The sequence below is a fragment of the Phyllopteryx taeniolatus genome, chromosome 1 (genome assembly GCF_024500385.1).
Source record: "Phyllopteryx taeniolatus isolate TA_2022b chromosome 1, UOR_Ptae_1.2, whole genome shotgun sequence".
NCBI classification, from domain to species: domain Eukaryota; kingdom Metazoa; phylum Chordata; class Actinopteri; order Syngnathiformes; family Syngnathidae; genus Phyllopteryx; species Phyllopteryx taeniolatus.
Window position 1 is genome coordinate 15,632,195 of NC_084502.1, and position 11,254 is coordinate 15,643,448.

Here is an 11,254-nt window from a genome sequence, read left to right on the forward strand (position 1 = left end):
TCACATGGTTGGTCGGCAAATCGTCTCCTCACTTCCGCAGTCCGTCGAAATAATCCATAAAAGTACGTTTTTGTTTTTTAGCCATTAAATAACAACAATATCAACTGGACCCCCGGTGTTCCATTTAACAAATAATAAATAAAGACAAATACACAATACACCAAAAATATAAATAAAAATTTTCAAATATATATAGCTTCTTGTTGCTAGTACTAACCCAAGATGGCTGTCCACTGTGCCGCACTCTCCATGTCCAAGATATTCAAACCTTTTCGGGATGGATTTGCCGGAAATACGTTGAAAGTAAGACTATAAACGCTTCTTTAAAATACGCCCGAAACGATTGTGGGTGGGTTCTGAGTAAAATGTGTTTTTATTGTCATTATCGTGGCACAAGGTCAAATGAGTTAAAATCAGTAAGCTAATAATCAACATTATTTCTTTTCCTGTCAAACGATAACGATTTTATTATTATTGTATCCTTCAGGTATTTGGAACCACTGTCACAACTCACAAGAATAAGTCGGTGTTGACTGTGAGTGGCTTTAAGTGTGTTAGTGTGGTAGCTTTTCTTGCTTCTCAGCATGGTTACACTTGAAATGCCATGTCAGTTATTAAATCTGTCTGCAATATGGATGGGTTTTACTTAACAATGCATGAATATATACTCTCCTATTTATCATAAGTTGGATCTGTTTTCTAATGTTGCATTTGCTTTCCTTGCTGCCTGTCTGCATCCAAAGGGAGATAACATTGTGAGTATATGCGATTACACACTACAATGCGTATCATTATAAAATACATATTTAAAATGTCAACATGGCATTGAGAAATAATTATTTGGTACTTGTAAAACTCACAAATATAATGGCAAACCTGATATGTTCTGTAAAAAAAAAAGAAAGTTGCACATTGTTTTTTTTTATTTTTAACAACTCTTGAAATTTCTACTGCAAATCATGACTCTTGGTAATATTTCCCAGTATGCTATCATTTTGAGGGACAAAAAATACAAATCTTTAAAAAAAAAAAAAAAAAAAACTTCTTTAATAAATGACAGTGTATATGAACAATTTCAGTCTGAGAGCCTCTAAGTTAAGCAAACCAAAGTCAATTCATGCATGATCATATGCCTGTAGTTGAATTGGAGAATCAGACCGATAATACATGCTACATTATATGATAACAGAGCTGGTACAATGTTCATAGGAGATCAGTTTTGATGTTAAAAGTCACAATTTGTTGTATCTAAATACCAATGTTACAGCCTCCTCCAGCAAAATATGGCGGCAGACATACTGTCACCCTCATACCTGGAGATGGAATCGGTCCAGAGCTGTTTAGTCACGTCAGGGAAGTGTTCAGGTTGGTCAGACTGAATTTGAGAGGGGGAAAAAAATTACAATACATTCCATTCCACATGATGTTTGTTCACTTTGTGTTTTGTCTGTAGGTTCAGCTGCGTACCCATGGACTTCGAGGTGGTACAAGTCAACTCAGCCTTGGAGACTGAAGATGATATCAACAACGCCATCACTGCCATTCGACGAAATGGCGTTGCCCTCAAAGGTGAGTCATTTTCTCCATCATCTTTAATTTTAAAGGAAGAGGACCAAGAAGAGGGGCACGGTGGACGACTGGTTAGAGCATCTGCCTCACAGTTCTGAGGACCAGGGTTCGATTCCCGGCCCCGCCTGTGTGGAGTTTGCATGTTCTCCCCGTGCCTGCGTGGGTTTTCTCCGGGCACTCCGGTTTCCTCCCACATCCCAAAAACATGCATGGTAGGTTAATTTGCGACTCTAAATTGCCTGTAGGTGTGAATGTGAGTGGGAATGGTTGTTCGTTTGTATGTGCCCTGCGATTGGCTGGCAACCAGTTCAGGGTGTACCCCGCCTCCTGCCCGATGATAGCTGGGATAGTGAGGAGAAGCAGCTCAGAAAAGGGATGGATGGATGGAGGATCAAGAAGAACATCAATGTAGATTTACACTGCCCAATTCTGTGTATACTGTATATCTAGTGCTGCTATACAGGTACTGTACATATTTCGTATTTTCAAGTTATCCTCTTTATCCAACATCACTGTTTATATTTTATGAACACACGAAACAACCTGCATGCACACGCATCCCAGAATTCACGTAAACAACTGCAGGAAGTGACAACACAGACGTAAACAATAATAGATGAAAAGCACAAACTTCACGTGACATTTAGTTGGCTTGGTCTAACTCTCATGTCAGATTTGTATCCACACTTGGAAGAGGCCTGAGTTCTACTTAATGATATCCAATTTAACAGGTTTTTGTGTTTTTCTTTTTATGATGCTATGACATGTAAATCCACCCTGGGATGTGAAATACAAATTTCTACCAAAATGACCAATCCGGTCAGAGCTGTTTTTTTTATTGTATACTGTTAACTCTTCATTACCTCACCACATTTTGAGTTCAAAGGAATTTGTTGAACGGATGTCATTTAGACAAAAATGGATGTCATTTAGACAACAATTACACAAGATGGCAAAATATTTTAAAAAGATGGTTTCCAGATAAAGTGGTGCCTTGAGATACGAGTGACCCGAGTTATGAGTTTTTTAAGATTATGCGCTGTTTTTTTTTTATTTGTGAGAAAAACTGAGATGCGGATGCTGTATGGTGGCAGTGAACTCAACTCACTTTACAACAAGTAGCAGTTTGGCAGATAGTGAACAATTCTTCAAAAAAGAGGGTTCAAGCTGTTTAATACCACACCTATTTGAAGTTTACTGTCAAATTAACCATAATTGATTATTTAAAACGACCTCATAGCTTTGCCTTAGGAAAGTCCGCTTAATCTAATGCTAAAAAGCAATGCAAAATGCCATAGATGGGCTAACAAGAATAGCATCTGTCTTGCGATGGTTAACCCTTCAAGTAATGGATATTTTAACAAATGCTGTCTGTCTAAACACATTTAGACAGACAATATAACAATACTCACCGACATATTTTTTATACTTTGTGAAAAAAGACCAATATTACTGCAGCTTACTGAGGAGTGACCATCTTCATCTGTTTGTCTGTATTATACTGCCCACGGTTGACCAAGGCACGCAAACCAGAAGTAGCCGCACAATCACAATAAATTAATAACTATTTAATTTTTTTCCATTCAATGTAATCACGTTATGAATGTATGGCTTTATAAAGTACCATGTTATAGGGTGTTATTTGTCTTTTTAAAAACAAATTCGATTTTTTTTTGGGGGGTAGCTGGAACAGATTAAGGGGATTTTCATTTCAGTGGGGAATTTTAGATGAGTGTTTTGAATAACGAGTGTGGTCAGGGAAGGAATTAAATTTGTATCTCAAGGTATCACTGTATTAATTATGATATTCAATATAATCTTTCTTCTTTTACATGTCCCAAAAAATTCATTCTGTCCACGCAGGCATGTCCAATGTTGTAAATGTCTAGTAGATAAGAATGCTGTACACAAACGTTTGCATTCTCACCTGACCTTAATTAAAATATACAGTACCGAGCTATCATTGGAAAAAAAAAATAATAATCTAGCTTGATATGTACAAAGGCTGTTGCACAACATGACTTCCTTGTCTGAGGTAATTAACATTGAATAATGTATGACAAGTCATGTGATAATTGAGTTTAATGATGACTATGCTTAATGCTTAATTCTGTTGACAGGTAACATAGAAACCAAACATACCATGCCCCCCTCTGTCAAATCCAGAAATAATCTTCTTCGGTAAGTTTTAGTTTTAAGATGAATCCCCCCCCCCCATCCCCAACACACACTTTTCAATTGTGTAATAGTTTCCTGCACATAATGTGTCACCAGCACTAGCTTGGACCTGTATGCCAATGTGATGCACTGCCAGTCCCTCCCAGGCGTCCAGACTCGCCACAAGAACATCGACATCATGATCATCCGGGAGAACACTGAGGGAGAGTACAGCAGTCTGGAACATGAGGTTTGATGTCCATTTCTCACATTCTCCCTCCTGTAGCCTGGTTCGGGTTTGCTGGAAAGGTTCACCATATATCATCTTGTGTTCTCTGTTTGTCTGGTTGCCTTTGTTGTTACTCACAGTGCTTTCTTTTACGGCATTTGAGCACATTTCCTTGATAGAGATTGCAGTGGTTGTTAGAACTCTTAAGCAACAATTAACTGTGCGCATCCATCCCTACTTAATGCATCAATCTGTGCTCTGGCTTCTTTTAGAGCGTTTCTGGGGTCGTGGAGTCTCTTAAAATAATCACCAGGAACAATTCTCTCCGAATCGCGGAATATGCTTTCCGGCTGGCCAGAGAGAAGGGGCGACGGAGGGTCACCGCTGTCCACAAGGCCAACATTATGTATGTTGTGTGCTCCTCTCTCCTCGTAAGTACTATTGTGTGGCTAATTGTTCCGCGCCAACAGGAAGCTGGGCGACGGCTTGTTCCTGCAGTGTTGCAAAGAGGTGGCCTCGGGGTACCCCGACATCACGTTTGACAGCATGATTGTAGACAACACCACCATGCAGGTAAGAACATGTGCAGAGAGAATAAATAAATATCAGAATTCCTGATTTTAAATGGGCTCTAAGGAGATATCCATTTTGTTTCTAAATAAATCAAATATGTTTGAAGATACGTGCTGAAAACATATGCAAAGACTATAACAATATACATCTGAATTGTTGAGATATAGCTTAAGGATCTTTTTCACTGTTTGAATTTTCCTGACTTTGTGGGCGGAGCTAAAACACAGCCTTGTGACATCACGGGGCAGGGGCGTATACTTTCTAAGTTCCCTCCCCTACTATTTAAGGACAAAGTGACGTCATGTCGTTTGGCTGCGCTCAGTTGTGAGTTAGCTGTGCTCAGCTTCCATAACAAGGCCCATTTACTACTCCAGCTTGCAGTTAGCAAGCTAACGATGGCTACACCCAGAAAATGCGTTTTTGCTGGATGCCTCAATTTACAGAACAGCTCGGTGACATTTTTTTAAACTCCCGAAAAATTAGGAAATAAAAAAGGGATCGATTGACTGAACTGGTCGCCAGCCAATCACAGGGCACATATAAACAAACAACTATTCACACTCGCATTCACATCTATGGGATTCAGGACCTGGACAACTTGCTGTGATCGATGGAACTATAAACTCTGCACCTTAACAGAAAATCCTGAAGGAGAATGTTCAGCCATCAGTTTGTGACTTCAAGCTGAAGCGCACTTGGGTTCTGCAGCAGGATAGCGATCCAAAACATACCTGCCAGTCAACTTCTGAATGGCTTAAAAAAACAAAATGAAGGTTTTGGAGTGGCCTAGTCAAAGTCCGGAATTGAATCATTGAAATGCAGTTGCATGGCCATTCATGCTTGGAAAGCCTCATTTTTAGCTGAATAAAAACTATTCTGCAAGGAAGAGTGGGCCAAAATATCTCCACAGAGATGTGAAAGACTCATTGCCAGTTACAGAAAATACTTGAATTCAGTTGTTGCTGCTAAGAATGGTCCAACCAGTTTTAGGTTTAAGGTGCAATTACATTTTCACACAGAGCCAGGTAACTTTGAATAGGGTTTTTTTCTGAATACATGAAATCACCATTTAAAAACAGCATTTTCAATTCAGTTGGGTTCTATTTGTCTGATATTTACATTTGTTTGATGATCTTAAACATTAAAGTGGGGAAACTACGTAAAAATAGAAGAAGAGAAGGGGGCCAATACTTTTTCACAGCACTGTATATAATTAAGAGGAAAGATTATAGTAAAAACTACAAGCTAAAAAAAAGTTAATTTTAAGTTTGCCTTTAAAAATGTCAATAAGCAGCTGCTCTCAGATCTTCAGGAAGAGTGTTCCACAGGCGTGTTGCATACTATATTAAAGGATGCATCCCCTTGAGCTTTTTGTTCTAACATTAGGGACTGATGAAATATTTAAAACTGGAAAGTTCTGGATGGCTCAAAGGCAAATACTGTATGATGAATCAGAGGGATTATGACTATTAAGAGATTTAAAAAAGAATTCTTAAAATCCTAGACCTAATTTGCCTCAAGTTTAGCATGTGACCATCCATCTCACTGTTTTTGTTCAGCTGGTGTCAAAGCCTCAGCAGTTTGATGTGATGGTGATGCCCAACCTTTACGGCAATGTGGTGAGCAACGTGTGCGCTGGCCTGGTGGGGGGGCCCGGCCTAGTGCCCGGAGCCAATTACGGCCGTGACTATGCAGTCTTTGAAACGGTGAGTGTTGTGTAATGACGAGGACTCTTCCCTTTTACGAGGATGGAAAGTGAATAAATTGTGTTTGCAAGATAAGATGATTATGATCTTTCTTTTCCCAGGCCACAAGGAACACGGGAAAGAGTATTGCAAACAGGAACATAGCGAACCCCACTGCCCTGCTGCTCGCCAGCTGCATGATGCTTGACCATCTTAAGTACATCTACACACTTTGTGCCCCCATCTGCTGTGCAACTGTTCTGACTCTGCTCTTCCTTTTTTTGCATGCATCCAGGCTTTATGATTATGCAACTTTGATCCGGAATGCAGTGCTCACAACCATGAATGAAACCCGGGTGAGTCCTGCTTCACTGACAGGCCTGTCCTTCACTGCGCCGTCCTTTTAATGCAATGTTATTCTCTCTCTCTCTCTCTCTCTCTCTCTCTCTCCCCCCCCTCCCTCCCTCCCTCCCTCTTTTTTTGTTCATCATTCAGTTGCACACAGCGGATATTGGCGGTCAGGGCACCACATCAGAAGTGGTTCAGTCCATCATGCGAATCATCCAGAGTAAAGGACAACACACGGCTGAGATGTAAAGGTCAAAAGCACCACTGATGGCACCCACACACATACAGTATCTTGGTCATTTGGTATTTTTAACCTCAGAATGGTTATTTTTTCCAACTGTTTGTTTCTCACGATGAAGACATTCTGATCCTAACTGATATCATCCCATTCCTGGTTACATTACTGTACAGTATCGATTGGTAAATCACGGAACAGCACAGCGGTCCGACTCTTTCCTGGAGACACTCTGTTGAATTCGATGAGACGCACTTTTAAGTTTGGGATATATTTATTCTATTTGCAAAGCAATTATGGATATGTCATAGGCTTAAGGCACCTGCACAAGTGACAACCATTATCCGGAGCGGTTGAAGGGAAATATAAAAATTAATCCCGCTAAATGCAGATTCTAGATAGAGATACAGTATGTGGTCGTGCATATAGTTATTGGAATCTCTCAAAAATCAGTAGGCACGCCCTTGTTTGCTCCAAAGTAAGCAATGTACTTGGTTACTTGGTTGCTTACTTATCAGTAAAATAATTAATAAAATAAAGAACAATTATATATCATACAGCTTTCATTTGACCATGCTGTGCAATTATTGACTTCCTACTGTGCTGTAACTCTGATACAAAGGTCTACTATACTGTATATGTTATATACTCTTCTATCTTGTATGTCTACATCATATCGACCGCATGGACTAATTTCATGTTCTGTATACTGTATAAACACACAATTACAAGCTTTTTGTCTGTAATGAATATGGACTTTAATTTTGCATGACTGTACACTAAAACATGCATACTGTTAAAAAAAAGTTCAATCTGTTTACCTGGCAAAGGATGAAAGTATGTTCTTTAATCCGACCCACCAATCAAGTCTTCTAATATTTGTTGCATTAATTATTATTTTTTCTTTTATCTGATGAAATAATTTATTGTAAAAAAAACTAAATAAAATTATTGGTAAGATGAAAGAAATTACACAAATCTACATTTAATTTTGCAACATTTGATTGAATAATTGGTTAATTATAAATAATGAAAATTATTATTAATGATGACTTAACTTTATTATTATTAAAATAAACAATTGTACATACACATTAAAAATGTTTTGACATAATCTACAAATGAACTGCCCCATCTATTCGTTTTAAAATTCAAATGAGCAACAGCTTGCCACCCCTGTAATTTCGAGCAAGTTGCTATATTTCCATTTTGTCGCTAGGGGGCAGACGATCCTTGTAGAGTCGCCAACAACTCTTGAGGAAAACTGCCTATAGTAGGCTTCACAGAAGAGACTCTCTCTCACACACACACACACACACACACGTATACATTTGTGTGGAAGATGACTCAATGACTGGATCTGTGTGCATGAGTGTATGTGTCAGGCGACTAAGAATGCAAGAAGGGCAGACAGCTTGTTTGAACATAATGTGCCATTTCTGAACTCAATCGGGTTACAGTACTATGAATAATGGCCCCTGGATGCAAACCAAGTATGACTAAATTTGGCATCCTTGTTTTTATCTTCATTTAGAATGAAATGAAGCACTTAAGTAAAGTCACAAGGTAAAAACTGAAGCATCCATTAGTGCAGTTAAAACAGTCTGACCTTTTCCTCACTTCTTAGAGTGCAGTACAGTGCTGCCTTGAGATATGATTTAAATTTGTTCTGTGACCATGTTCGTAACTCAAAATACTTTTATCTCAAATCATCTTTCCCAATTGAAATGAAATGAAAGGCCATTAGTATGTTCCAGCCTCCCCCCAAAAAGCATTTTTGTAAGGCTTTTTGAATATGAACAATATATATATATAAACATACAGTAACAACATTATTAAAAAGAATATAAAGAATGAAACTATCTTTACCACATTTTTTTTTGCTTCAATTAAATGGAAATTGTGCTGCTCCTTCTGGTGTGTCCGCCTTTGCCACCTGCGGACAGTATGATACAGACATGCAGAATACACAGAGAAGGTCACAAATTACTCTGTAAGCCGCATTTAGTCTTTCGTCACAGAGGATTACAAATCTATGCCTGTGAGTATTACTGTATAGTATCTGTCTACATGTGTTGCTCCCACGCTTGTGTTCAAATATCCGTTACCCCGTCTGTGGTGTTTTGTATTGTTTGTTAGCATTAAGCTAAACAGACTTTTTCAATGCAAATCTATGTGGTTGGTTTCAGTACACAATATGTACAATAATTATCTGTAAACTTCAAGTGGGAATAGCAATAAACAGCTTGAAGTGTCTTTTTTGTGTTTGAGTGTGTTTTTTCCACCATCTGATATAAGTTGAGTTCACTGCCACCAAACAGCGCTCGTTCTTCAAACTTTGGCTCAAATTTCAAAGCAAAAAATCCGCCAAAGGACGGTTCATATCTTGAAAAACCTGTAAGTCGAGTCACTTGTATCTCAAGGCACCACTGTATTGTACAAAATGCTATGAGTGTATGGTGACTTCTGTGCTCGTGTGTGTGTGTGTGGTGGTGGTGGTGGTAAAGTGTAAGCACAGAGCCATTACCTTCTTCACATTTTAGACTACATTTGCTCATCCAATGGAATCCACAATGAGCGTTATGGAGAGCGCTACCTCGTGTGGTCCAGCCTCGGCCAGCTGGCTCTTTGACTCCCTTTCATTCATGTCAGTAACTCACTCCACAGAGACACTCTTTTGGCCCATAGAAAGTCTTCTCTCTTTATCATTTTGAATCATTGATTTATTTTTTTGTGCTTTTTGCAAGAGGCTCCTCACAGAGGCTCAGCATTTTCTCGGGTTATTTTACCTCACAACGCCTCTCATCAGCATGCACACTCTCGCCCCTGTCACTCATCAGCTCGCATGCTCTTCTCCCCTCTGAGCCCCCTCTGGAGCCAAAGCTGGGGGCAGATAGCCAGTGGATTGCACAGCGCAGGGTGGGGGAGATATCGCAGCAGACTACCAGCCACTTGATCTTCATGAGCCTGCATTCAGTGTAAATCTGCAAAAGGCCCAACTCTCTGTGGAACCCAATACAGTGGGACCTTCAAATTCAACCACAACCCTTTACAAATAGGTAGCTTTCCATTTGGTCAACTGTTGCATAACAAAAGTTGAAGTGTCTAAAGTTTATGTTTCTAAACATTTATTAAACATCAATTCAGAAATTTTCTAAAAGTTTCTCAGTAGGCGGCACGGTGGACAACTGGTTAGACTCTAAATTGCCCGTAGGTGTGAATGTGAGCGCGAATGGTTATTTGTTTGTATGTGCCCTGCGATTGGGTGGCAACCAGTTCAGGGTGTACCCCGCCTCCTGCCCGATGATAGTTGGGATAGGCTCCAGCAGGCCCGCGACCCTAGTGAGGAGAATCGGCTCAGAAAATGGAGGAATGGATCGATGTTTCCAAGTACATTACATGTTTGAAGTTAAATGCTGAAAACGTGCAAAGGCTGAGAACTATGTAGTACTAAAATATGGAGATATTGTGTCAAACTTTATTATTACTTTTTTTTTTGCCATTTTCAGTTTTCCTGATTTTTGGTGGGAATGCTTAAACAGCATTCAGTGAAGCACTTGGGCGTCCGGCATGAGTGGCCCCTCCCCCACTATATAACAACTTTAGCGCCTTCATTTGCATCAATGGTTATCTGGCACAATTGCAAGTTGCTTAGTTAATATTATTAGGCCTATTTCTACCACTACAACCTGCACTTAGTTAGCTAGCTCAGCCTACACCACGAAATATCCATCTTTCCCAGATGCCTCAATTTGCAGACCAGTTCGACGTTATTTAAATTCCCAGGCGAGGAGGTAACGCCGCGGATGAGCCCCTTCCGCTGGCCGAGAGGAGCCCCAGAACCCTGTTAGCTAACTGGTGGCTAGTGCCTCTCGTTGTGCCATGCAAAACCCCGTGACGACCTGGTGGGATATATTCCTGCCAGTGGCATCATGCACTGTAAGTGAATATATTTTTGCAGCTCAAACATAGGGAGGTGTAAGGCTAAAAAAGATGCGAAACAAAGTGGCATCCATTTTTCAGCGGGGGCGTGGTTCACCCATACGACAGACATGCACATAGCGTACAAGAGCGGAGACAATAGCTTGATTTTTCACGATTATGAAGCCTTGTTTTATATAATTGGTGATTTTTTAAAATGATCAAATTAATGAGACATTTATTTTCACCTTACATCTGCTCAGTCATCTACATTAGTGTTTACCTTTATCTTTTAACCTTTATTCAAACAAGGCACCCATTTTAGAAAAGTCTCACAGCACACCACCAAACAAAAATATCACAAGTATCAATGCTAAAGTAATAATGATCTCGTCTCAATACTTGCACTTAGTGTAAAATGTGGGCGTGTTGAATTGAACACTGCTATTATTCCGTTGTATGAATGGCAACAGGTAGATACTGGTGGCTAAATGTACCTTCTACTATCTAGTTTAAGAGCCTGTAATTGCTCTGCCC

General features: G+C 39.6%; 1 protein-coding gene across 3 annotated transcripts; it reads left to right on the forward strand.

Annotated features, from left to right (window-relative positions):
* The first annotated feature begins 43 nt into the window (after window positions 1-43).
* Window positions 44-9,052, forward strand: idh3g (isocitrate dehydrogenase (NAD(+)) 3 non-catalytic subunit gamma). Of its 3 annotated transcripts, XM_061775097.1 has the most exons (14): window positions 44-62; window positions 211-303; window positions 488-535; window positions 744-755; window positions 1,268-1,365; window positions 1,454-1,569; window positions 3,690-3,750; window positions 3,844-3,976; window positions 4,228-4,361; window positions 4,426-4,528; window positions 6,088-6,234; window positions 6,336-6,430; window positions 6,509-6,569; window positions 6,709-9,052. In XM_061775097.1, exons 2-14 carry the CDS (start codon window positions 223-225, stop codon window positions 6,808-6,810), a joined length of 1,191 nt encoding a protein of 396 aa, XP_061631081.1. In that variant the 5' UTR covers window positions 44-62; window positions 211-222; the 3' UTR covers window positions 6,811-9,052. The 3 variants fall into 3 exon arrangements, with proteins under 3 accessions (XP_061631081.1, XP_061631075.1, XP_061631089.1); XM_061775091.1 differs by lacking the exon at window positions 44-62 and having other exon boundaries at window positions 130-303; XM_061775105.1 differs by lacking the exons at window positions 44-62; window positions 744-755 and having other exon boundaries at window positions 131-303.
* Window positions 9,053-11,254: the final 2,202 nt, after the last annotated feature.

Coding starts and splice junctions, on each gene's coding strand:
- idh3g (XM_061775097.1), top strand. CDS start 223: ATGGCTGTCCACTGTGCCGCACTCTCCATGTCCAAGATATTCAAACCT. Junction 304..487: donor TTGCCGGAAATACGTTGAAA/GTAAGACTATAA, acceptor TGTATCCTTCAG/GTATTTGGAACCACTGTCAC. Junction 6,570..6,708: donor CAACCATGAATGAAACCCGG/GTGAGTCCTGCT, acceptor TTCATCATTCAG/TTGCACACAGCGGATATTGG.